This window comes from Hydra viridissima, unplaced genomic scaffold (genome assembly GCF_058129835.1).
Source record: "Hydra viridissima isolate aposymbiotic clone 2 unplaced genomic scaffold, HvirCarnegie_v1 scaffold_4, whole genome shotgun sequence".
In the NCBI taxonomy this organism is placed as follows: Eukaryota; Metazoa; Cnidaria; class Hydrozoa; order Anthoathecata; family Hydridae; genus Hydra; species Hydra viridissima.
The window spans coordinates 16,672,407-16,697,820 of NW_028324303.1; the positions used below are offsets into that span (position 1 = coordinate 16,672,407).

The window sequence follows — 25,414 nt, forward strand, 5'->3', positions numbered from 1 at the left end:
TTATCAGAAAAATCTCTATCCTCGCAAGTGTACTCTCTGAAAAATCGCCTTTTTCTTTTAATTGTTCGTCTACGCCGAGTTTCTGATTTTTGTTTTTTTATATATATCCTGCTTTTGATGTAATACTTCAATAAAAACCGAATGCACGATTCTAACAATTTTGATATACATATCCGGAGACATTGATCTTGTTCCAGAACTGATAGATTATTGCATGCAAATTATTATACAAATATCGACAGTTTCTTAATGATGTCCAAATCCTGCAGCTATAAGATCTGCACATAAATGAATTGAACGGCATGCAACATTGAACGAAGTTTCATCAAGAGTTGCCATCATTGCGGCAAGAGCAAAAAGTAATTTTTCGTATTGGAAAATAATTGGTTAACATTTCGTTATTTATTTTTGTTTATAGTTTGCTTACCGAAGTAGTACCTATTACCAGGTTAATTTTATGGGTGGAAAGTAAATGCTTATAAGACCTTTTCCCCGTATTCTTTTCGCAAAAAAATTTTCTAAACATCAGATTTACTTTTATTTTCATAGTGCATGTAAGGAGCCATTATATTTTCAGAAAGTTTACTGTTTAAAAACAAATAACTACTGCATAAAATAAAAATCGAAAGAACTCAGTATAATTACAAAAAGAAATATTTTCATATATTAAGAAATAAAATTTAAATATCGAACTATTTATGAAAAAATAAATATTAAACACTCTAAGCGGTTATTCATATATATAATTGACAACTTAAACATAATTGTTGATGCTGTTAAGAGACAACCAGCCGGCAATTTGAACAAGTCAGAAACTTTTTTAACCAAACAAATTTTCGTAACAAGGTTTTCGAAGTAAAAAAATTCAAGGCATTTTATTTTGAAAAAAATTTTTTTTATAACTATTTTCATTCAAAACATTCAAATCTCAAATGAAGAAATTTAAGTTTAAAATTGTTCAACCGCCTAAGGTTATAAGATAAAAATTATCAAAACTGTAAGCTATTTTAGATTGTATTCTTAAAAAAAGTCTAATCCTAGGATTGTAAAGAAAACCCCAATCCTACTGTAAAAATACATATTCTTCTATAGACGTAAAAATCGTAATTTGTCGAGCAAATCAAAAACGTGTCATTTCACAGCACAATCCTTGAATTAACTAACTGTGATAATTGACGCAGATACTTATTTAATATTTTAGCATAATTAATGAGCACATGTTCAAATTACGGCGCCAGCAATGACGATATATTCTAAGCACACTTAATTAAGCAATTAAAAACAAACATGTTATAATTTAACATCTTTTATTTCAAATAGTTGTAATATATAATGAACACAAGATAGAAAATAATATAAATATTTCCTCCAAAAAAAAACATTGAAATCGATAAGAAATTTATATAAAGTATATATACATCAATATGACGAGCTGATTTATGATTAGTCTAATAAAGTTATTAGTAAAACATAAAATTTAAATTCTCCATTTTTAAAGAAAAAAATTAAGTATATACAAATAAAAAATAAATTTAGAGGGAAATATCAATTAAAAAAAATTGAAATTCAGCTTGTTTATTATAAATAAGAAAAGCAAGAAATTTATACAGATTTTAGCATGAAAACTTTAACAACTTCAGTTTTTTTTAATTGAGAATAAAAATTAAGATTAACTGCTGGTACTGTATATACATATTAGTTAGAACAAAAGTTTTAGTAAGAAATAAAAAATAAAAAATAAAAAAAAAAAAACTAGATCTGAGTATATATTTCAAAAATTGAACTTATAGACTAAGCAACAATAGCAGAGAAAATGATAAATATTTTTACAAAACATGTTTCATTTTTCATTGAATACAATTGTAAACCATGCAGCCAATACTAAAAGTCATTGAATATGATAATTTATGATTCTTTAGTTATATATAAGCTGGTGACTGAGTTATGAATGTTTCAACAGAAACCAAATTTTGAACAAGTTCTTTATACAAACTATCAAACTCCATTGTAAATGAACCAATATCATAATTAGAGACAAGTGAGGTTAGACAATCAACTGTATCACTTTTTTTGCACAAAGATTCTGAAGTTTCTGCAGATTTATTATTATTATTACTATCAGCTGTTCCTTGAGATAAAAACTCTTTAACATCGTCTTTACTATTCCATATATTTGAGGAATTGGAAAAAAGTTCCTTTTCATCAATCATTGAGCATATGTCAGAACATTGTATATCAATGCTTTCATTTAAAATATCAGATATGTTTTCATCTCCAATGTACTTTTGTTTTGTATGCTTTGCTACAGCTTCATCATCTGCCTTTAGTCTTTCCTTACTTTGTTGTTTCCTTTCATTTCTCAGCCTCTTGCAAGTACACTCCAATAAAACATCAATTCGCATGCAAGGTTCAGGTTTTGTTTTATTTTTTACTTTCTTTTGAAGGGCAGATTTTAAGAAACCATCTCTACTCATTAGTTTTGTGTAAGGTATATTTACGCTGTGATATAAAATACTGCCATTGCTTTTGGTCTGTTTAAAATACATATTTTTTGACTTTCAATAGTTTAAAAAAAAGTTTAATAAAGTATAGAAATAAAAAGAGAATTAAAATAAAAGCAAATACCAACCAATAATATTTTTTAGTAAAAAAATGAAATGAGAACTCAGCCAAATTTGTATTTTCTGATTTATAGCTAGGAGACTAATATCAAACGAGCAGTTGCTGCCAAATAAAAAACATTGAATGGTGAACTTTCGCTATTTTTTTTTTCACTGTGGCTTGTTTGGTGTGTTTTTTCTTTCCTTTTCGGAATAAAGAATTTCCGAATGAAAGTTCAACCAATGATTTAAATGAGAAGGAAAAAACAGTATCGTTTGTTAAATTGTTCTCCGCCGTCTGGTTGGTCAAATAAAAAGTTCTCAAAGTATTCAATGTTTTTATTGTATATTGGCTAATATTTAAAAAAGAAGTGATATTACTAGTTATTTTTATATTGAAAAAAAAGTTCTGAGACTTATTTAACAACTTATTCAAACAAAAAAACAGCAAAAAAAATACAAAAATATTTTTTATCGCTCAAAAAAAGAAAATTTTTACAAAAAGGGAGAGCATTATTAATTATTATGCTTTTCTACCGTAACCGAATATTTTAAGCTGATTTAGCATGGAGAAAAAAAAAAAAAGTTTTAAAGTAGAATTAGTTTTGTTCTCTGAACTTTAGCAATAATGATGAAATTAAAATGATAAAAAATGATTAAAACCGTATAATTAATATTACATAACGTGTTTAAAGAAGATTTAAAGGTTATTTATAACGTATTTACTTCATAAAGTAGATTCGACTAGAAAGGAATAGTAGCTAATATAGAATATTTACATAATGCTATGCTAAGTGATTATTTTGTTGTGTATATACATATATATGCGAATGTATATAAATATATATATAAAATGGTTTAAATTTCTAAAAACTTTAAATATAGAAACATAAAAACAGGAAATGGTTGTAAATACAAGATCAGATTTAAATTTTTGTATAAAACTATTATTACTTGATATGCAATCAAGAAGGAATTTTTATCATTTGACTATTTTTAAAGGATGGAGTTAAATAATCAAATATTTACATACATAATAGTTTCAATATGTATATATATGTATATATATATATATATATATATATATATATATATATATATATATATATACATATATTTATATGTATATATATATATTATACATATAAATATATGTATATATATATATATATATATATATATATACATATATTTATATGTATAATATATATATTTTTCATTTTCCAATAACAGATAAACTATTGAGAGACTATAAGAATGTATTTCGTTTTTTTCATTTATTTAGAAATTTATAAAGATAAAAAAAGCAAGTATCCAACTTATATGACCATTGGAAAAACACAATTAGGAGCAAACTGCTGAGTTAATCAATGTGTTATACTACCAACAATTGCAGTAGAAGAAACAAGCCTGCAAAACTAATGCAAATTAAGTAAAATAAAAGATCTCCTTGTCTATTACAAATTCAGTTGTGTAAACACAATATAGGTATATACCCTTAAGTACAAAATATTACACAAATAGATTTTAACAATTCAATTATAGAAGTACCAACAATCATAATTCTTTTTTAAAGCAGTCCTCATAAATTTGTTATCATGCAAATAACACTATCAACAAAAAAAAACTCTGCTTTCTTTTACAAATTAAAAAAAAATAAATAAAAAGTTAAGAACTCCTGATAATGGTTTTATATAGCTTTTAATATTGTTCTAGAATGTATGTAAATTATTTATTGAATATTTGTACTTAAGCTTTTACCATCAAGTTTTAAAAAATGTCTCTGAAACCAAATGAAAGCAGTTCTTCAAGTAGCGAACTTCACTCACACTCAGAAAAATCTTCTTCATCCAGTGACCCCTCTTCAATAGCTTCAACATTACCAATTTCATCATCAGAAGAATTAGAAGTTGAAAGCCAAGAAGATTTAACAGCGTGGGGAATTTTATTTCCATTTAAGCCATGTTATAAAACATTTAAACTAGTTAAGGATGACCCAATTACTTTTGGACGCCTCCCTAGTTGTTCGTATGTTTTCTTAGAGAATGATGTGTCTGAATATTTTTTACATATTTCTAAAAAACACTTTATCATTTTCAAAGAGTATGATGCAAGATCAGAAACTGGTTATGTAGTTTATTTACAAGACAATAGTTTTTGTGGAACATTTATAAACAAAGATCTAGTTGGTAACAAGAAGAAAAGAGTTTTGTCATCTGGTGATCAGATTTCTTTAGCAGTGGCCGGAAACAAAGTCTTCCATTATTATGATATTTTGTTAGAAAAACAGAGATTACCAAGAGCCTTTTGTGCTAAGTATATTCTTAATCCATTCGTTGTTCTTGGAGAGGGAGGTTATGGAATTGTTAAGCAGGCATCCAATAAAAGGACTCACGAACAAGTTGCAGTCAAATTGCTTAAGAAGTGTGCGTCTAACAAAGATCTGGCATATGAAGGTAATCTTCTTAGTTGTGTGAACCATCCTGGTATTGTACAAGTTAAAGATATTTATGAGAATGACAAAGTTGTAGCAATTGTAATGGAGTATGTTTCTGGAGGTGATCTTTTAACATATATTTCAGAGAAAGGTGCTATGTCGGAGTTAAAGTGTAAAGCATTGTTTTTAAAATTGCTGGAAGCTTTACAGCATTTGCATGCTAATAATATTGTCCACAGAGACATTAAGCCAGAAAACATTCTACTGAGTTCTCAGAATCTAGATGATTGCATCTTGAAAATTACAGATTTTGGACTTAGTAGGTTTGTTTCAGAGCAATCTATTATGCACACTGCAGTTGGTACCATAAATTACTGTGCTCCTGAACTACTAAATAATATTCAAGAAGGCTACACATCTGCTGTAGATTTGTGGTCTATGGGCTGTGTTCTGTATATAATGCTTTGTGCAAAACCTCCTTTTCAAAAGACTGCTCTTAAAACAATTGATCATCAAATTAGGAAGGGTAACTTTGAAATTTCAGAAAACATCTGGAAAAACATTTCTGATGATGCAAAAGATCTTGTTAAAAGACTTTTAACTGTCAATTGTTTAGAAAGAATTACAATAAATGATGCATTGTGTCATCCTTGGTTTACTGGGAAGGCAATAAAGCCTCCATCAAAAAGAGTAAAATATTCTAGCTAGAAAAATTTAATAAGACAAATAGCTATTTTTATGAATTATTTTTCTAATTTAAAAAAATATACATTTTGGTTTTTAGTTTATTTGAGTAGCTCGTTTTATGTTTTTCAAAAAGTACTTTCTCTTAAAAAAAAGCTATGAGGTTCCTGTGTCTATATAAGTAAAAAGCTTAATGTTTCATTTGGTATCCATATATATATATATATATATATATATATATATATATATATATATATATATATATATATATATATATATATATATGTATATATATGTAGCCTCCTTTTTATTACATGACTTCTTCATTTTTTTTTTTTTTTTAAATGTTTTGTTATAGTATTTTGTTAGGTTTATATTGTATGTAGTAATATATAGCAAAATGCTTAAAAATGTTTTTATTATTGTTTATTAATTGATACATGATGTGTGCATGTATATATATACACATACATACATACGTACATACACACATACATACATACATACATACATACATACATACATACATACATACATACATACATACATACATACATACATACATACATACATACATACATACATATATACATATATACATACATACATACATACATACATACATACATACATACATACATACATACATACATACATACATACATACATACATACATACATACATACATACATACATACATACATACATACATACATACATACATACAAATAAACTTTAAACATGTATATTATTTGTTTAAAGTTTCAATAGTTTCAACCCATAATTTACTTGCCATATATATAAAAAACTTTTTAAAAAAAATCCCTAGTAGAATGAGAATGAAGCTAAGTGTTTAAGAGATAGCTGAACATGGTCGAAGTTTTTTAATATTGAAAAAAAACTTTTTTTTATAAATAATCAGCATTTCAGGAGATGAAACTACTTTTTTCAGTCATTTTGTGTAGATTGTATATCTACTCATTTCAGTGTTTTGAGACATGAACTCTAATTAGCGTGTATCAGTCTGTTTTTTACTTTTACTTTTATTTTATTTGCCTATTCCTGATAAATATTCTAATGATTATAATAATCTAATATTTATATCAATATTTTATTCTTATTTGATATTTATATCTATTGACATTTTTTCAAAAGTACTTAGTTTGTTTCTTATTTTCTTAGTAATCAGAAAACTTTACAACTATTGAAGTACAAATAACAAAAGAATATTAAATGTTTTAATCAACTGGTTGAAATGTCAGAGATTGATCCTGAGATATTATTGGAGTGGCTATCCACAGGAAGTGGTGATGAGCGGGATATGCAAATAATTGCTCTGGAACAACTTTGTATGCTGCTGTTAATGTCTGATAATGTTGATCGATGTTTTGAAAGGTAGTTTTAAATATTAATTTTGTCTTAAAAGGTAGTTTTGATTATGTGTGTGTGTGTGTGTGTGTGTGTGTGTGTGTTTTGTGTGTGTGTGTGTGTGTGCAGTTTTTATTATTTATTAGGGCTAAACTGTTTTCTTTTTATTTAGTTGCCCTCCTCGTTCATTTTTACCTGCACTATGCCATATTTTCATGGATGATACTTCACCTGATAGTATTTTAGAAGTAACTGCTCGAGCAATAACATATTATCTTGATGTATCTGCTGAATGTTCTCGACGCATTGTTACAGTGGATGGAGCTGTAAAAGCATTATGTGCAAGACTTGTTTTGGTAGACATATCTTCTCGGACAAGTAAAGATCTTGCTGAACAATGCGTTAAAGTTAGTCTTTCTCTACTTGTTTTCCTATAGTTATAAAATGCTTGTCTTTCTCTACTTGTTATCTTATAGTTATAAAATGCTTGTCTTTCTCTTCTTGTTGTCTTATAGTTATAAAATGTTTGTCTTTTATTTTATTTGCCTATTCCTAGAAGGCAGTTTTTTCTGTAAAACTATTTCAAAAGACAAATTACTGAATGCTAGAAGAGGACCAAAAGTTTTTTTGATTCAACTTTTTTTTTTTTTTAGTTAACAGAAAAGCTTTACAAATATGCAGAGAAGTTATAATAAAATATTGCTAAATATACTAAAATATACATTTTAATATATTTAGCAATATTTTATTATAAGATAATATTTAACATTTTATCCAAAGCTTTTTGCTGAAAATGACTATTCGCACTTTTGAAAGGCTTTTTAATCCAATTCATAAAACACAGTATGACTGGTTTTGTAATTAAATGTTACACTTATTAATGTAATTTTTTTCAGCTATATAGTGCTGAATGCATAATGGAAACACTGTGCATTTTTAAAAATAGACTATTCCTTCATAATTTTTTTATTATTTTTTGATATTTCATTAGGTAGATTATTAGTTTGATTAGTTAATGAGATTTTGTTACTGGGGTTCAAGTAAGGTGAGAATATTATTCAGTCATATTGACAATAGCAAACATTTCTTTTGCTCTTCAAAAATATTCATTTTGTTTACTTTATTGTATTTTCAGTGCCATTTCCTCTCAGGTGATAAACTTACTTTTTGAATTTTAAGTCTTATGGAGAAAGCATTGAATTCTATGGAAGTTTTATATTTTTGCTAAAAAACATATTTAGATATATTTTTTAAAATATTTATAAATATATAGATATACTTTTTGTAATAAATTTAGGCAAATTGTGGGGCATATTGTCTTGTTGGAAAATCTTTATACTTGTAATAAAATCAGGATCTCATGCATTAAGCTTTCTTTAAATATGTTTCTGTACTGCATAGGAAATGTTTTGGGGTTGTCTCAACAGTTTAAAAACTAGAGTTAACAATAATTAATTAAAAAACTTAAGACTAAACATAAAGTTTTTTGTTTTTTTAAACCATCCATTGACTTTTGGCATTCCATCAGAAACATTTTTTCTAAATTAAATGCTAGTTTATTTGATGCTTAAAACTTAGTAGTTTAACATTTAATGCCAAATCAAAACATAACGCAAAATGTTAGAGTGCTTTTTTATTTATCATTAAAGTCAAATATCCAGATTCAAAACATGGGTTTAAATTCATTCTTTTAAACTTTATGTTTAAATCCAGCAAAATGGCATATTTGTATTATTTAAGTATATTTTATTGGTCCTTGAATGATGATTGTATGACCTTGACAAAAAGTTTCAAAATTTCAAAAATTTTCTAAAAATTATGTTCATTTTAAATATGAAAGAAATGAAAAAGTTAAAAAAAAAATTAGTTCATGATCAATTGAATTTACATGGATTGAAGCTATGAATGGTAAAAAATTTATGTAACAACAAAATCATTAAAAAAATAATAATCATTTTTCTAAAGCAATTCGTTTTGGCCTTTAAGCAACAAATTTGTTTGTATTTTTAAGTTATCCAAAATTTTTTTGTAAATTTTTGGTTCTTACATTTTTAAAACACAAATAAAATTTAGTAAAAATGTTCTCAAAATTGTTTTAAATACAATTTAAAATATTCTTTTATTCTATTCTAAAATTTTACTGCTTTGAGTTTTTTTTATTCTGACATTTATAACATCAAGGTTACAATTTTCAATTATTAAATATTTTTACAATTAACAGAAGGTATTATATTTTTTGTCAATAGTCAATATTTAGATGGAAATAGTTTATAATATAAAAGCCATCCCAAATATTTTATAATGTGCTATTGGTTGAATCAGAGCTTTTTACTAGTATAGAGCAGAGAGTTTTCAGAGAAAAACAATCCTGCACTATGCAAGATATTCCATATGCCAGTTCAAGCAAAGTGATTTTTTTTCTCTATATATGTTTATATATTTTCTAGCATTTTACACTTTTGAAATTCTCTTTTTTAGCATTTATGTCTATTTTCATTTTAGTGTTGTACCTATTTAAATATTTTAAAATATTTTATAAGATGCACTTGAAATGTGGTGTTTTAGGTACTGGAACTAATGTGTACAAGAGAAGCTGGTGCCATTTATGAGGCTGGTGGTTTGAGCAGCATGCTGACATTTATTCGTGAGTACAGCACTCAGATCCATAAAGACACACTTCATTCTGCTATGTCAGTTGTAGCACGGCTGTGTGGAAAAATGGAAACAACTGATGAAACTCTAGAATCATGCATGGACTCATTATCCAAACTGCTGCATCACGATGACAACTATGTATGCTTATTTTTATATATATTTTATTTATAACATTTACTTTAATAAAAGAATAGTTATATTTTGTATTAGTTTATCAGTTTTGATAAATTTGACCTGGTTCTTCCAGACTTAGTATTAAACAGTCAGACCTTAGTAACTCGCCTGATTTAGACTTTAATAATTTAGTTTTTTTCTTCTTCTTGGCTAAAAATTGTATTGTGAAAAAAAAATGCAACTAAAAAAGTTTAATAATTTTTTATTCTGGACATGGGAGGCAGTAAGTTTTTACAATGTACACTTAGTAGTGTATTACAAATAAATACTTTTTGTGATTATTAAAAATATCATGTTTCATGCTATGCTTTTCTGGTTTTATTACTCAATTTGTCAGGAAGTGAATTTTTTTGCAAATCCTTTCAAGGTCTCAGTTTGTTTGTTTTTATTTAATATTATATCTTTTGCCTTTTGCAATCTTAACACTCTTAGGACCAAAAAAGAGATGCTTGGCGATTTGCAAAAAGGTTTTACAAAAATCCTCAAAGGAAGAAATCTTTGGACAAAGCAATCAGTTTTACAATAACTAGTTTTAGTGGATTGTGAATTACTTAAACAAACAATATTTAGGCAATTCATAATTCACCAAGATATGCTGTTTTATGAGCTCTATTCTACAAGTGTCCCCTAAAGTTCAGCAGCAGTTTAAATCATTTGTGTTTTCTATAGTTGTTTTGAAATCAGGTTAGGTTCATACTTTTTAAAAAATGTTTTCTTTTCTTGCTAAACACGTAACTTCCACCATGTTAAAAAAATTTATTTTTAAATATTTGGTGATGGTTTAAATTTTTTAAGTTTACTAAATCCATTAAGCTTAAGTGTTTGGTTTTTCCATCAATAAAGATAATAATGAGCAAATTCCAAATTTCTGTATTAATTTTTTTTTCAATAAATCAAGTTAACTAAAATTTGTTAAAATTTAACTCTTTGTACCTTTAAAACAGCAAAAGTTTATGGTCTGACATGTTTATATTCATACTAAGCATTAAGCATCAGCATTTGCAAAAAAAATTATTTCTAGATTAATTTCAAGACTTTTTTTATTCTTTTCTTGATTTGTTTAAGAAATATCAAGAAAACTTTCTTTTTATTTTCAATTTTTCAAGATTTTTTTGAAAATATCTTGAATATTTCAATAAAGAAAAAAACCGTTCAGTCCTAGAAAAAATGACAAGACTGAGCCTTGTTATTTCTTGTTAAAAAATTTATTTCAAGACGCAGAGGCTTACAATTCATCAAGCATTTTTGATGTAAGCCTCTGCATGAAATTTTGAAGTGTTGTTTGACCTGTTTTTAAAGATTTACATCAATAAGTAAACTATGTTTGGTTTAGGTTGCTGATTCATCACTAAAATGCTTTGCATGTGTCACTGATCGTTTTATTAGACGTGGTGTTGACCCAGCACCTCTAGCCAAGCATGGACTTACTGAAGAACTGCTTAAAAAGCTAATAAGTGCTGCAGCTTCTTGTAGTTCAAATTCATCCAATAATCTCAATACTGGCATATCAGAGTTGCGGAATAGCTCTGGAAATGTTTCAATAATAGTCAGTGTTCTGTTGATGCTCTGCCGTGGCTCACCTGGTGTAACTCATGTATGTAATTATTCTATTTTTGATTTTTGATCTTCAATCATTTAGTTTATTAAGTGTACTTTCAGAGGTTCAAATAGGATGATTTCCTATATACTTCCATGAGAATGTTTGGATGGGTTTTCATTCTTGAGAATGCTGAAAGATTAGTTGTTGTTTTTTTTGTTTTGTTTTTTTTTAAAGAAGGAAAAAAAAAAAAAAAAGCTTTTTAAATAAAATTTTAATGAAATATTTTTACATACTATTAACTTTAATTTAAAAAAGATTTTTGATACCTTTTTATTTCAATTTTTAGAGGTAAAATGATCATAAATTTACACTTCTTTATTTGTTGAAAAAAAAAGAGAAATTAGCAAATTTTAATTGGTGGCAAACTTTCTTTTTCAGGATTTGTTACGATCAAATCTACTTGAAGCAATTGAAACTGCAATGAAAGGAGATGAGCGTTGTGTACTTGATATAATGAGACTTGTAGATTTTCTTCTGATTCTCCTCTTTGAAGGCAGAGATGCTCTACCCAAGTCCTATCCCACTACGACTCGAAGTCAATTATCTAGTTCAAGAAAAAATGATACAGCTGGTGAAAAATCTCATCGCCACTTGATTGATTGTATACGCAGCAAAGATACTGATGCTCTTATTGAAGCTGTGGAATCCAGTAAATAAGACTTCTTTTCTCATTCTTAAGTTATTATTGTTATTTTAGCTTAAATATTTTTATAATATTATCTATTTAGAAGTTGTAAGAAAAAAAATATTTTCCATTTTAAAATATTATTTCCCTAAGTTAAGTGAACTTAGATTAAGAATTAATTTGAGTTTGAGCTCAAAAGAATTCTACATAACTTTCAAAAGTTACAAGAACTTATAAAAATTGTTTAAAAAACAAAACAAAACAAAAGTAAAACAAGCTTCTATATAATTTAAAGAAAATATGCAATAAATTCTTTAGTGACTCCTTTAATACAAATGCTTTATTTGCTAACAATCTTTTACATTAATAGTTTATAGTATTATTTTCTACTAATAATATAATTTTTTATATTTAAATGTTGGTAAAATTTACTTTCAAAAATAAATATATATATATTTTTTAATTATCAAGATTCATTTGATGTAAATTTCATGGATGATGTTGGGCAGACCTTACTTAACTGGGCATCTGCTTTTGGAACCTTGCAAATGGTAACAGTAATCTTTATTTGTTAATTTTTAAAATATAGATTTTTAAAAAAAAGTTTCAAAAATTCTAATGATTATGTTAATATATTAGTAATGTGTAAAATAGTATTTATTAAGTTTTGATAATATATAAAATTATGTTAACAAAGTTCAAAAACAAATGTTAAAGTTTTTTAACTTTTTATAAAATAGTTGAGCAATTATTTGTTAAATTAGTTGGTATTTGGTTTTTAACATTGTAGTTGGTACATGAGTTTTTGTTTTGATAGGTAGAGTATCTTTGTGAGAAGGGATCTGATGTAAATCGTGGTCAAAGATCATCTTCATTACATTATGCTGCCTGTTTTGGAAGACCTGCAGTAGCCAAGGTACATTAGTTCTACAAAAAATGACTTTATATGCAACACTTTACATTTCATTTATTAGCATAGTTGTTGCATATAATTGGTTGTAATCTTAATTTATTTCATTTGTTCCATAATACTTTTAATAAATCTTACATCACATTTCATATGCTAATCCCCTTTACTAATCAAACAAATTGAAGGATGGAAGTTCTTTAATGTTAAAAGCTCAAAACATTTCAATGTTCATGTGTATAGCTTTGGTATTTTATATATCTTGTCTTATAAACTCTTTGGATACAGGTTCTTCTTCATTATGGTGCTAATCCTGAACTGCGTGATGAAGATGGAAAGACTCCTTTGGATAAAGCCCGTGAAAGAAGTGATGAAGGTCATAAGGAAGTTGTGAAAATACTTCAAACTCCTGGTGTGTAGTTTATAATAACATCTCTTAAAAAAATTTGTTTCCTAAATTTAACTGTTGATCTACCTTAACACTAGAACTACGGGCAAAAATTTATACCTACTTTTACCAAAACCAGTCAAAATGACTGGTTGACAAGTACCAAGTAATTGATTTTGCTAAACATTTTTTTTATGGATTGTCTCTATAAAAATTATTATATCATCAACTTTTTAAAATAAAATATCATTAATTTGGAATATCATTTTTTTTTCTAATAATTTCGCAATATTATTTGGAATATCCATTGGCTGGAATTGATACTAAAATAAAAATTAATCATGAAAATGGGGAGAACTCTAAGGAGACAACTAATAACCGATAGAAAACTGTATATTTTTCTTATCTCACAGATAAAATGAAGTTTTAATCCACAAAACAGTAATATAAACTGAAAAACAAAAATTTTTCACAAAATTGCACAAAGTTCCACATCGAAGATGCACATCGAATGAACATCAACGAATAAATGAGAAGTGTTTATGTAAAGAAAATCAGTAGGTAGAAAAGAAATCGTAAAATTGTTTTGTCTTTATGTTCACTTTTATGTCTATAACTTTGATATAGACCCATCTTTGATATAGTCTAGACTTTGAGGCAGCAGTCATTTGACTGGTGCCGGTATAAATAGGTATAGCACTAAATAATTGTAATAGGAATGCATATTAAAAAAAAAACAATTTACAAAATTTATTACTATCAAATATCTAGAAAAGTCATGCAGTTGTTGTAAAAAAATGTTTATTTGTAATGGGTAATTTTCTTGCTTGAAAATTGAAACCAGTCATTTTGACTGGCTTGGTAGTTCTAGTGTTAATTATGTAATTATTTGGTTTTAAGAAGCAAGTTAAAGCATAATGTAAAAACAGTAAAAAATGATAAATTACAAAAAACAAAAAGAAGTACAAGAAACATGTGTTAAATATTATTTCAAATTTACAAAAAATCTTTTACAACCAAGTATAAGTACTTATATGTGTAATATCTTCTAGACATTTAGATATTTAAATGGATTTAACATTTTTATTTCAAGGTGAGTGGATAGAATCATCAAATAGTATCCAAAACAAAACTAAAGATTCTAATGAAGAAAAAATATCAGTAGTTGAGACTTCAGAAAAAGATGATAAGTTAAAAGGTGATCCAGAAATGGTTCCTGTTTATATGAAGCGATTGGTTCCTGTGTTTGCTTCAACTTATCAGAATTCTCTAGTAATATCAATAAAAAAAGCCACATTGTCAGAATTAAAAAAGATGATTAATTTTATTCCTGCATCTTTAATGGCAGAGTTAGCCTCAGGAAGTGTAGCTGCTCAATTAGCTGATGTAGTAGCAACAGCACTCGCTACAGAAGTAATTCTAGAAAACTTTTTTTGATCTCTATTTTTCCCTTGATCATTGTTTTATCCAATTTAAATCATTTAAATTAAGTTTCTTTATCTCTTCTTTTTTTGTTGATATTTTTTTATTTAATGTTATTTAAAGGGAGATGATGAAGGACACTTTACTGCTTTTCACTGTGTTCAAGATATGATGAGCAAAGGGGAAGGAATATTTCTTATTCATTTTGTGAGGCTTGGAGTGTTGCAAAAAATAACTGAAATGGCAAGCGAAGTAGATCATCAAAATCAAGAGCAGTTAATTGATGCAAATGTGTCCAAAATGGTATGTATAAATACTTTATTTTATTTAGAGTTTTTTTTATGAGAACAAAACATAATCAGAACATGTAAAAAAGATGAAAGTGTGGTATTAATGTTTTGATCTAGAAAAATATTATTTGAAAGTTAATTTAAAGTGATCATTTTATTTTTTAATGTTTGTCTTTTGAATACATGTCTACTATTAGAAGTTTTCTCTTTAAAGGTTGAACCTACTATTCCACTTGAAGATGCAGTTAAGCTACTACATAGTCATGCATATCACTGGCATGAATGGTGCATAGCCAGAGGTCGTGATTGTCTTTATTTATGGAGTGATTTTTGTGCAATAGAGTTATCTAACGGTAGTAATGGGTGGTTTCGTTTTGTTCTTGATAATAAGCTCGCAACAATGTATTCCAGTGGTAGTCCGGAAGTTGGCTCCAGCACTTCAGAAAGTAGAACTGAATTTTTAGATAAATTGCAAAGAGTTAGAAGTGCTATACCATCAACAGTTGTTAGCCAGCCGATACTTTCTTCTGTAGGAGGGTCAACTATAACAGTTGGAAACTGGGCATTAAGTTGTCAGCTGGAAAATCAGTTAAGTATTGTAAATACTGATGGTCAGCAAACTACTATTTTAAAAGAAGAACTTCCAGGATTTTTGTTTGAGTCTAATCGTGGAACAAAACATACTTTTACTGCTGAAACATCATTGGGTATTAAATTTTTATTATATGTTTTCATTTAGGTTTAACAAAATTTTCACAAGTTTTAAATTTATTTTATCAGTAAATTTGTGGTGTTTTGTAGTAGCTTACTTTTAGGTCCTGATTTTGCTTATTCATGGAGTAATAAATCTGGAAAAAAGTTTCAGTCTAAAAAAGATCAAGTTCGCATGAAATTGGCACTAATGGCTCATAATATCTACTGCAAATACTTCAAAAATGCTGATATGACACCACATGGTTCAATAGCAACACTCCATAAGATCAGCAAGAATCTAAACAAATCTTTATTGTTAAATGAAGTAAGTCTGAAAAAGATGCTCTTTTTTTATGGACTGATTGATATTTAGAAGCATTTAATTATTATAGTTTCTTAAAGGAATTAGGTAAAACAGATTTATATAATTTTATATATATATATATATATATATATATATATATATATATATATATATATATATATATATATATATATATATATATATATATATATATATATATATATATATATAGAAAAAGTTATTTAAGAAAAACTAACTTTTAAAAATTTATTTTAAATGTTTTTTCTGTGTCTTTAAGGATTCAAATGATAATTACAAAGAGATGCTTCAAAAATCCTTGCAAGAGCTCTCCATATTACTTCAGGAAGAACCCATGCTTTCAGCTTACGAGATTCAAACTAGTGGCTTAGTCACTGCTCTAAATAATTGCTTAAATAAGGTTTGTAATTTCTTACACTTGACTAAAATTGAAGCTTGTAAAAGAAATAGCTATCTTTTTGTTGTTGTTGTTGTTGGTGTTATTTGTTTTTTTTTTGTTTTTTAGTTTTACACATTTTCTGGTCTTAGAGATATTCAAACCATTTTTTAGTTCAAAAAATATTTTCTATAGGCTTTTTCTTCATCTACATTTTTAAAAGAAAATCCAAGTGTGGTTGATACTTTTAAAAAAAATTTCTTTGATTTTCCTGCTGTTTTAAAGGATAGAGACAGGTAAAGATATATATTGGTTTTGCTTAGATTTACCAAAGAGTTGCTTCTCTTGTGAAATTTTAAAATGCAATTTGTGTTTTATAATTTTAACTGTTGATTGTTTTATGGTATTCATTCTTAAAACCTTTTAGAACAAGTTTGGTTAGCCCTGCTGTGATCTTTGTTCAGAAGCTAATTATGGTATTGGAGTCCTCTGAAAAGCTGCCTGTAATAACATATGAAAGCATTGGTGGTGGTTCAGGTTTGCAGGTGAGTAGTTATCTGGTCTTTTTTCTCACTCTATAGCTGTATAAATAGTGTTTTATATCATTTTTGGTCTTTTTTGGTCCTAATTAATACTATCATTACAAAAAGAAACATTTGCATTTTCATAATAAGAGGGTTTATAAGTAAAGAGTTTTTTAAATATATTTTGTGAAAATGATTTTCTTTATATCTTGCTAGATTTTATTACGACGACTTCGATTTAAACTTGATTGTGGAAGCCAGTCAATAAATTTGATTGATAAATCAGGGAGATATATCAAAATGGAACCACTAACAACTGTGAAAGAAGTGGAGAAGTTTCTGACAAAAATGGTATAAAATCATTATTTGTAGCTTGTCATAATATTTTATGTTTATATTCCCTACTACTTGAATTAATCATTCTGTAATAGGTTGCAAAACAGTGGTTTGACTTTGAAAGGCAGTCCTTTTCATTTGTTAAGCAGTTTAAAGAAAACCCTTCACCTATTGTCTTTGAATATGAGAGTGATTTTGATGAAAATGGAATTATTTTTTGGTTAGGAACAAATGGAAAGTATGATGCTTATTCTGTTTATTTGATTGAGAGAATTTATTTCAGTAGAAATTTAAAAAAATGATTAAAATAAATTTCCCTAACTTTGTAGGTCAGTGAAAGATTGGGTCAATCCAGGATCTCATAACATTGTATTAATCAACTCATCAGAAGGCAAAGATCTCCCATATGGTCATCTAGAAGAGATAATTGGTAGAGAGTCCACACCAGTCAACTGCCATACAAATGATGACAAGTACTTATCATATTCCTTTATTTGTGACCTTTTATTATATAAAAATTTTTTTTACTAATTTTTAATTTTTATAATAGGTCAGCATGGTTTTCTATTGAACTTGGAGTTTATGTTATCCCAACAGCATATACTTTGCGCCATGCTCGAGGATATGGAAGGTACTTAATGCTTTGAGCTGAACTAGCTAGCTATTTTAAATATTTTTAAAAGTTTTTATGGTGACTTAAAATAATAAATTTGGATTGTGGATGGAGTTTAAAATTCTATAGTCAATATTTGAAATCAAGCTCTGTTGTATAAGATATATTGATAAAAAGTTTTCTTCTACATTTTTAATAGTTTATTGATTGCATAATTATGTAGGTCTGCTCTTCGTAATTGGTTATTTCAAGCCTCGAAGGATGGTGTTGACTGGTTGACTTTCAAAGTGCATGAAAATGATGAAAGCCTAAAAGAACCAGGGTATATTTTTTTCATTTATACTAAAAATTTGAAAAGTATTAAATCTAGGAGTTTATTTTTAAAAAACTTGAAACAATTTTTAATAAAAATTTGATATTCTATTTAAAGAAATTTCTAACTTTTTTAAATTTTCCTTTTTTTTCCTTATACTTTAAAAATACAAATGTTTCTCATACTTTCCAGTTCTACTGCTACTTGGCATCTTCAGTTACCAGAATCAGTATCTAATGAAATGGAAGGCTGGCATCTTTTCCGTTTGCAACAAAATGGGCCTAATGCAAGTGGGCAAACACACTACTTATCAGTTTCTGGATTTGAAATCTATGGCAAAGTTACAGGAGTGTTGGATAAATTACAAGGCATGTACCTGTCATTTAGTTTTCAAGTTGATTTACCTTGTTTTTCACTTTATAGAAGAGAAATTTATCTAAATTTTTATGTTGATCAGTTGATACTAAAGTTTTTTCTTGCTGTTTTTGTTTTAATCTTAAATATAATTTATCAGTAAGTTTTTTAAATTGCTGTTGTGATTTTCAGCATCTTCAGAATTTGTGTTGCTTGTTTTTTTTTAAAATTTTTTCAATACCTGTTCAACTTTTAAACTTTAAAAAAATCCTGTCTATAAGTCTTCATTTTTATATTTATTAGATTTCTTAAAAGGTAGTAAGTTTTAAACCATAAATATTGATAAACATCTAATAACATTGGTGTTTATTGTTTTTTTATTTAGGTTTATCTCATGAAAGCGTTAATCAAAAGCGACATCGATCTGTTTACCGTACACAAATCCTACGGAATATGGCTCTTAGTAATAAGGAAAGTTCTGATTGGAAATCACTAAGGGAACGTTCCTGTTTTAAATCTAAAGCAAACAAAAATGATACTGGTAAGTTTTTTATAATTTGTATTTATTTTTAGCAAAAGTTCGTTTTGTAAAAGTATAGTAGGTTCAGTATCTTATTGAAAAACAAATTTATAGAAAAAAACTATATTTTTTTGCATTAATCAAAAGCCTATTTATTATTGAACTGATAAAATTATTTCTGTATTCATTTTTCTTTAAGTCAGCACTTTATGTTGATTAGCTTATATCTTTACTCAAAAAGAAAACTAGGAAAAGTTTATTTATATTTTTTATTGTTTTCTGTTTCAGTATTGGTGTTTGTATGTTTTTTTTTGTTGATAGCAAATAATAACAAATAAGATAAATCAAGTTTTCTGAAATTTAATTAAATAGAAAACTTCATGTGTTTAAAACAACAAAATTTTGTAGTTTGACTTAAGCTTATATGCATGCATAATTTGTTATTCTTGTAAAAAAAAGTTAGTAAATTAATTGCATAGCAATTTTCTTCAAATTTTTGCAATGTCTTGAAGGGTTGAAATGAAGGCATGTAAGGTAACACAAATTTTTTTCTCTAATCTTATAACTTTGTATATCTAAATATATAAATAATTATAAATTAGATTAATTTCAAATGACTAATATAGAAGTTACTACTTTATTCATTATTATCTCAAATCTTATAACTTTGTATATCTAAATATATAAATTGTTATAAATTAGATTAATTTCAAATGACTAATATAGAAGTTGCTACTTTATTCATTATTATTAGCTATTACCTGAAAAACAAAATGCTGGTGCTTAACAATTTGAAGATGGGAGACATGAATTCCTGTCTGTTATTTTTCTAAATGTTGGCAAAGGATGACAAAAATCTACATTATTAACAAATATTTACAAAAAATATTAATACTTTAATATTTTTTGTAAATATTTGTAAATAACGTAATACTTAATACTTTTACTGCTTAATTTTACAGCTTAACATTTTTCACTGCGTAATCTTCAATGTGTAAATGTTAGTAGTCAACTGTAAATAAATATACTTTTTAGATTGGGTTGATGTTTCTTGGGCTGAAAATTTCACATCAAAAACTAATATTGAGAATAACTTAAATGTCAAAGTTGTAGATATCTCTGACCCAAATGTTCAAGTTGCCATGTTGGAAGCAGAAAAAAGACATAAAAATGAAAGTAATAAATATCGACAAACAACTTTGGATAGTGCTTTGCGTCAGGTGGTGATGTCATTTGGGAAGCGTTCTTCAAGTGACAATCAATTAGCAGGAAAAAAAGACATTTTGCAATCTAAAAGTACATCTAACAGAAATGAAGATCAGCAACAAGTACAGATAGGGTCCCGCTTGGATATAGCAAATTTACAGTTTTTAATGGCTGTAGAAGATCTACTTGATTCATCTTCTTCTGATGTTGTTGCCAATGCATTAGTAGAAGCTGCCTGCTTGCGTGTTGATCAGCTTAAGACTGCCACAAAACCCTTCCGAAGTAACTTATATTTATCAAAAGGCCAACCTACACCTACAGCTGAAGGTTCAAGGGAAAACTCATTACCAGATACTGGTGGAAATACTCCTTCTCCAAACACACCACCAAATGGGAACATATCTGAATCAATTGTAGAAAATCTTGATAATTCTGTGGTGAAATCAGCAACAGTTCAACATTGGACAGATATTATTCAAAAGCAAGAAATTAACTCAGTTTCTAATGAATGCCTCACACAAATACAAAAGATGACAGCATCCATGTCAAATGTTTTGGATTCAATGAGGTTAAGTGATGCTTCTAAAACTGCTGGAGATATGGCGGATGTATTTGGTACTGAACGTGGTGCTGACTCATTTTCAGTTGCTGAGAATAATTTTTTAAATGATAATCAACACCCTTTAGACTCAAGTGTCTTAGATCTTTTAGCTGAAGCAAATGAGGCTAATTCTGAGACTGATGAGGAGGCAGAAGTTGATGAAGAGGCAGAAGTTGATAAAGAAGGTAGTAATGAAAATATTGTTGAAGTTCATAACAATGAATACAATATCCATGATAGGGAAATTATATCTGATAGAAAAATAAATGAAGTTATTAATAAAAACGCTCACCAAGATGATTCTGGTAGTGATGAAAAAAATGTATACCTTGTAGATGAAATGTCTGAAGAAAACATTAAATCTGTTTTGCAGCTTCTTACTAGTGAGCCAACAAATGAGGATGGTAATAGAAGGATAACAAATTTGCTCAACGATGGTATGAAGAACTCACAAGAAAAGCAATATGCTCAGTTAACCATTCAAACTTCTTCTGAGAATGAAAAACTCAATACGAATGTTTCAAATTTAGTTGAAGAGACTTCTGTCAATGATGAACCTCAAGTAAATGCTGATGAAAATGGAAGCAAAGAAATAAAACAGCGTTCAATTAAAGTATCAGAAAAGATTAATGAAATTGTCAAAGAGTTTGAAAATAAAAAAACTGCCATGTCGATAAAAGTAAGTCCAAAGGTTTCTAAACAGAATCTAGAATCATGTAATACAAATAAAATTCAGCTGAAATCTGTAACTAAACAAAAGCCAAGTGAGGTAGAAAAAGGAGAAGATCTATGTACTTTAGAGGAAATGCTGCATGACCATTCAGAAAAAATAAATCCAAAGAAAACAATTAAGGAAAATGAACCAAGTGTTGCAGAAAAAGAAAAGGATGAACAAGATGAAAATGACATGTAAATTTTAGTTCTTTTTGTATAAATGTTTTTGTTTTTTACATTTGTATTTTATTAGTTTGTTATTAGCTTCAATGAAATAGTTTTTCTTATGATGTGGCTATTTATGTTGAAAAAATTCAAGTAATATTGATAATTTATTATGTACAGTGTTGAAGATATGGAGATGGATGATGATAATGAAGAAGATGAAGATGAAGAGTTTGATGAGGATGACATTGAAAATGAAGATGATCAAGAAGAAGTCTATGAGCCAATGCATGTGAGATTTTTAGTAAATCTGTTTACTAAATCATCTATTTACTAAATCATTATTTGCTAAAAAAATCTCCTAATATTCAAAAATCTGAATTTATATTTTACTTCTGTCAATGATTTGAATATGTTACAATCATTTAAATGTTACAATCGTTTAAATATGTTACAGTAATTTATAACTAAACTTAGTTAATTGTCTGTTATGATTTTCTCTTTACAACTCTTAAGGGTGGACGATTAGAGCGTCATTATGATCATCAACGAAGAATGTGGGACAATGATCTTGTTATAAAATGTCATCATAATGCGTTGGTCCCTGCATTTGACCCACGCCCAGGTCGAGTCAATGTTCAGCAAACTCAAGATATTCAAATCCCTGATAATGGTAACAGTTTCTGCTAATGTTTTCTTAGACTAACTAGAAAAATTAACTAGAAAAATTAACTAGAAAAATATATATATTTAAAAACAAAAGGCTAAAACTTCAGTTATAAACCTTTTTAAGCCTCTAGGCATGTTGTTTTTTAAGCCCCTAGGCAAGCCTTGCTAAACTGAGTTCAGAAATTGTATTTTGCTATGCAACAATCTAAAGATGGTTTTAAAAGGAGAAAGAAATAATAAGAAAATATAAAATTTAAACCTTTTTTTTCTCTCTATTTTTAGTGGATGAATGTAGAAAATCTTTAGCGAACGAAAGTTCTGACATCAGGCTGTTTCTTCGTGGTTTATCCAGTGCAAGTGGTCAAGAAATTGAAATTCCTCTTGACAATCCAGATGCTACAGTGTTTTCATACTTACAGACATTAGTCTTACATGGAGTTACAGGATCAAACATCAATGATAAATTAAGAAAAGTGTGGGAACCAATATACACGTCAGCTACTTTTAACATTCATTTCCTTTCTTCTACATTTTTTAAAAAGAATTTTTTTTTCTTTACATAACTATGTTTTTGTTGTTTATAGAATAATATACAAACCAAGGGATCTAGGAAGCAATTTAACAGATGACAACAGTATTGAAAGAGATTCAGTAATTATTTTTAAAACTTATTATCTTTCAACATTATTAGTTTGTTTAATTAAAACAATATCTTAAAGTTGCACATTTAATTTAGATTATTTCATATATAACCATTAATATTCTAGTGTGTTTATTCTTCAAATATAAAGTGGACAGTTGATTATGTAAAAGGGAATATTGGTAGCTTGGAGCTGCCTAAAAGTGATGTCATTAATTATTTGCAACAAAATGGTTGTCATGAATTCTTAAAAAAATGGAAACTTGTTGGTAGTACAAGAATTTGTCGAAGACAACGAAACTGTGCAGCACTATATGCAGCTTATAAGGTAGTTTTAATGTTAGTTTGCTGGTCATCAGAGATGATTAGTTAGTCTTTTATAAATGTTTTTTGATATTATTGTAACATTCAAGAGCAACCTAATTGTAGTTGATACTCCATGTCGTTATTAATTATTTGTAGGATTATGCCAAAAATAAGCTTTATGAAGAATTTGAGAATCCTGGTACAGAAGATAGTAGTATTAAAATCAAGCCGTCTGGTCAAAAATCACTTGAAGACATAGCTACTATTCATCATGTTCTTGATGTTATCAAGTCAATGTTTCGATTGTCTGAAGAGATGGAGTATGCTGGTAGGTTTTATTATTTATTATTATTACTTGACCTAGTTAGCTGCTTAAAAAGTTATTATCCTTTAGTATTTAGTTACAATACTAAGTTTTAAATCAAAGTTTTTTATCTTTTTTTGGTTTTTATGTCTTATTTTATATTTATATTTTTATGAAGATTTTAAAAAAACTGTTTTAAGAATTATCTTCTCTTTCAGAAGAAGAGCGTAATGATGCAATCGCTGAAAATTATCTTTCTAAAAAGCTCACAAACAAGTTGATGCAACAGATTCAGGTTCAAATGAATTGAGTTATTGTTGGTAATCATAAGGATTTGGTTAGAAAAAATTTTTACAAACATTTTTCTTTCATGTAGGATCCTCTTGCTTTAACAACAGGTTCTTTTCCACTATGGTGCGAATATCTAGTAATCAATTATCCAATGTTGTTTCCATTTGAAACAAGAAAACTCTTTTTTAGGGCAACTGCATTTGGATGTTCAAGGTTGAAACTCTGTCTTTTACCTATTTTTTTTTATTTCAAACTTTGAATTTTATTTTTTTAAAGTGTAACCATTTTTATAAAAACAGATCTATCGTGTGGCTTCAGAATATGCAAGATGCTGCCCTTGAGAGGTCACGAGGACATCCGACTCGTAGACTTGAAACACAGGAATTTAGGCTTGGCAGGTTAAAGCATGAGCGTGTAACTGTACCACGAGGAGAAAAGGTATAATTTTTATGTAAAGAATAGTGTAATAAATGTTTGTCTTTAATTGGTACTTTTTTGATTAGATGATTTACTGCATTTCTATTATATTAAGGGCAAGTTTAAGGATGCTTGAATTCTAATCCAAATATTAAATTATTCTTTTCAGCTCCTAGAAACTGCTATTAAGTTGATGGACTTTCATGCAGAACGTAAAGCCATCTTAGAGGTGAATTAATTATTTTGGTTGACTTACATCTTAATTGTGATCTGTATTTTTTTGAAAATTAACTTTCTGTCATTTCTTTAAATGTAAAGTGCTTGTTTTTCAATTGACTTTTCTATATTGAAATTAAAAATGTTTGATTTGTTTTTGAGAATGTAGCCAATTTTTTAGGTTGAGTTTGAAGGAGAAGAAGGCACTGGCCTTGGTCCAAGTTTAGAATTTTATGCCCTGGTTGCATTATCAATGCAACTTAATGATCTATCACTTTGGGTGACAACAGATCAGTTATCTTTGCATATAGATGTACGTTATTAAATTTGTGTTTTATTTATGTTTATGTCGTATGAATTACTACTTTTTATTGTTATTATTGTTATTATTTTTACTATTGTTGTTGTTGTTGTTGTTGTTGTTGTTGTTGTTGTTGTTGTTGTTAACATTTATTATTATTATTATTATTATTATTATTATTATTATTATTATTATTATTATTATTATTATTATTATTATTATTATTATTATTATTATTATTATTATTATTATTATTATTATTAATTATTATTATTATTATTATTATTATTATTATTATTATTATTATTATTATTATTATTATTATTATTATTATTATTATTATTATTAACATTAATTTTCA

At 27.2% G+C, this 25,414-nt stretch overlaps 1 protein-coding gene and 1 pseudogene across 1 annotated transcript in view; both read left to right on the plus strand.

The window, feature by feature from the left end:
- Positions 1-25,414, plus strand: part of LOC145182681 (E3 ubiquitin-protein ligase HECTD1-like) — a 232,973-nt gene that overhangs the window by 205,388 nt on the left and 2,171 nt on the right. The window contains exons 2-36 of the mRNA XM_090086300.1: positions 3,886-4,088; positions 6,905-7,117; positions 7,263-7,497; positions 9,656-9,883; positions 11,253-11,513; positions 11,898-12,168; positions 12,616-12,695; positions 12,962-13,060; positions 13,340-13,463; positions 14,533-14,852; positions 14,985-15,164; positions 15,366-15,858; positions 15,967-16,169; positions 16,447-16,587; positions 16,759-16,859; positions 16,991-17,108; positions 17,304-17,438; positions 17,519-17,661; positions 17,753-17,896; positions 17,974-18,054; positions 18,260-18,358; positions 18,542-18,717; positions 19,089-19,244; positions 20,259-21,939; positions 22,090-22,201; positions 22,426-22,582; positions 22,861-23,071; positions 23,163-23,229; positions 23,346-23,546; positions 23,681-23,852; positions 24,047-24,123; positions 24,205-24,332; positions 24,419-24,557; positions 24,706-24,765; positions 24,934-25,065. Of these exons, the coding sequence (XP_089942426.1) occupies positions 6,978-7,117; positions 7,263-7,497; positions 9,656-9,883; positions 11,253-11,513; positions 11,898-12,168; positions 12,616-12,695; positions 12,962-13,060; positions 13,340-13,463; positions 14,533-14,852; positions 14,985-15,164; positions 15,366-15,858; positions 15,967-16,169; positions 16,447-16,587; positions 16,759-16,859; positions 16,991-17,108; positions 17,304-17,438; positions 17,519-17,661; positions 17,753-17,896; positions 17,974-18,054; positions 18,260-18,358; positions 18,542-18,717; positions 19,089-19,244; positions 20,259-21,939; positions 22,090-22,201; positions 22,426-22,582; positions 22,861-23,071; positions 23,163-23,229; positions 23,346-23,546; positions 23,681-23,852; positions 24,047-24,123; positions 24,205-24,332; positions 24,419-24,557; positions 24,706-24,765; positions 24,934-25,065 (7,065 nt within the window). The 5' untranslated portion in view covers positions 3,886-4,088; positions 6,905-6,977. The remainder of the gene's footprint in view (positions 1-3,885; positions 4,089-6,904; positions 7,118-7,262; positions 7,498-9,655; positions 9,884-11,252; positions 11,514-11,897; positions 12,169-12,615; positions 12,696-12,961; positions 13,061-13,339; positions 13,464-14,532; positions 14,853-14,984; positions 15,165-15,365; positions 15,859-15,966; positions 16,170-16,446; positions 16,588-16,758; positions 16,860-16,990; positions 17,109-17,303; positions 17,439-17,518; positions 17,662-17,752; positions 17,897-17,973; positions 18,055-18,259; positions 18,359-18,541; positions 18,718-19,088; positions 19,245-20,258; positions 21,940-22,089; positions 22,202-22,425; positions 22,583-22,860; positions 23,072-23,162; positions 23,230-23,345; positions 23,547-23,680; positions 23,853-24,046; positions 24,124-24,204; positions 24,333-24,418; positions 24,558-24,705; positions 24,766-24,933; positions 25,066-25,414) is intronic.
- On the plus strand, positions 4,082-5,764 carry LOC149890157 (myosin light chain kinase A pseudogene; annotated as a pseudogene).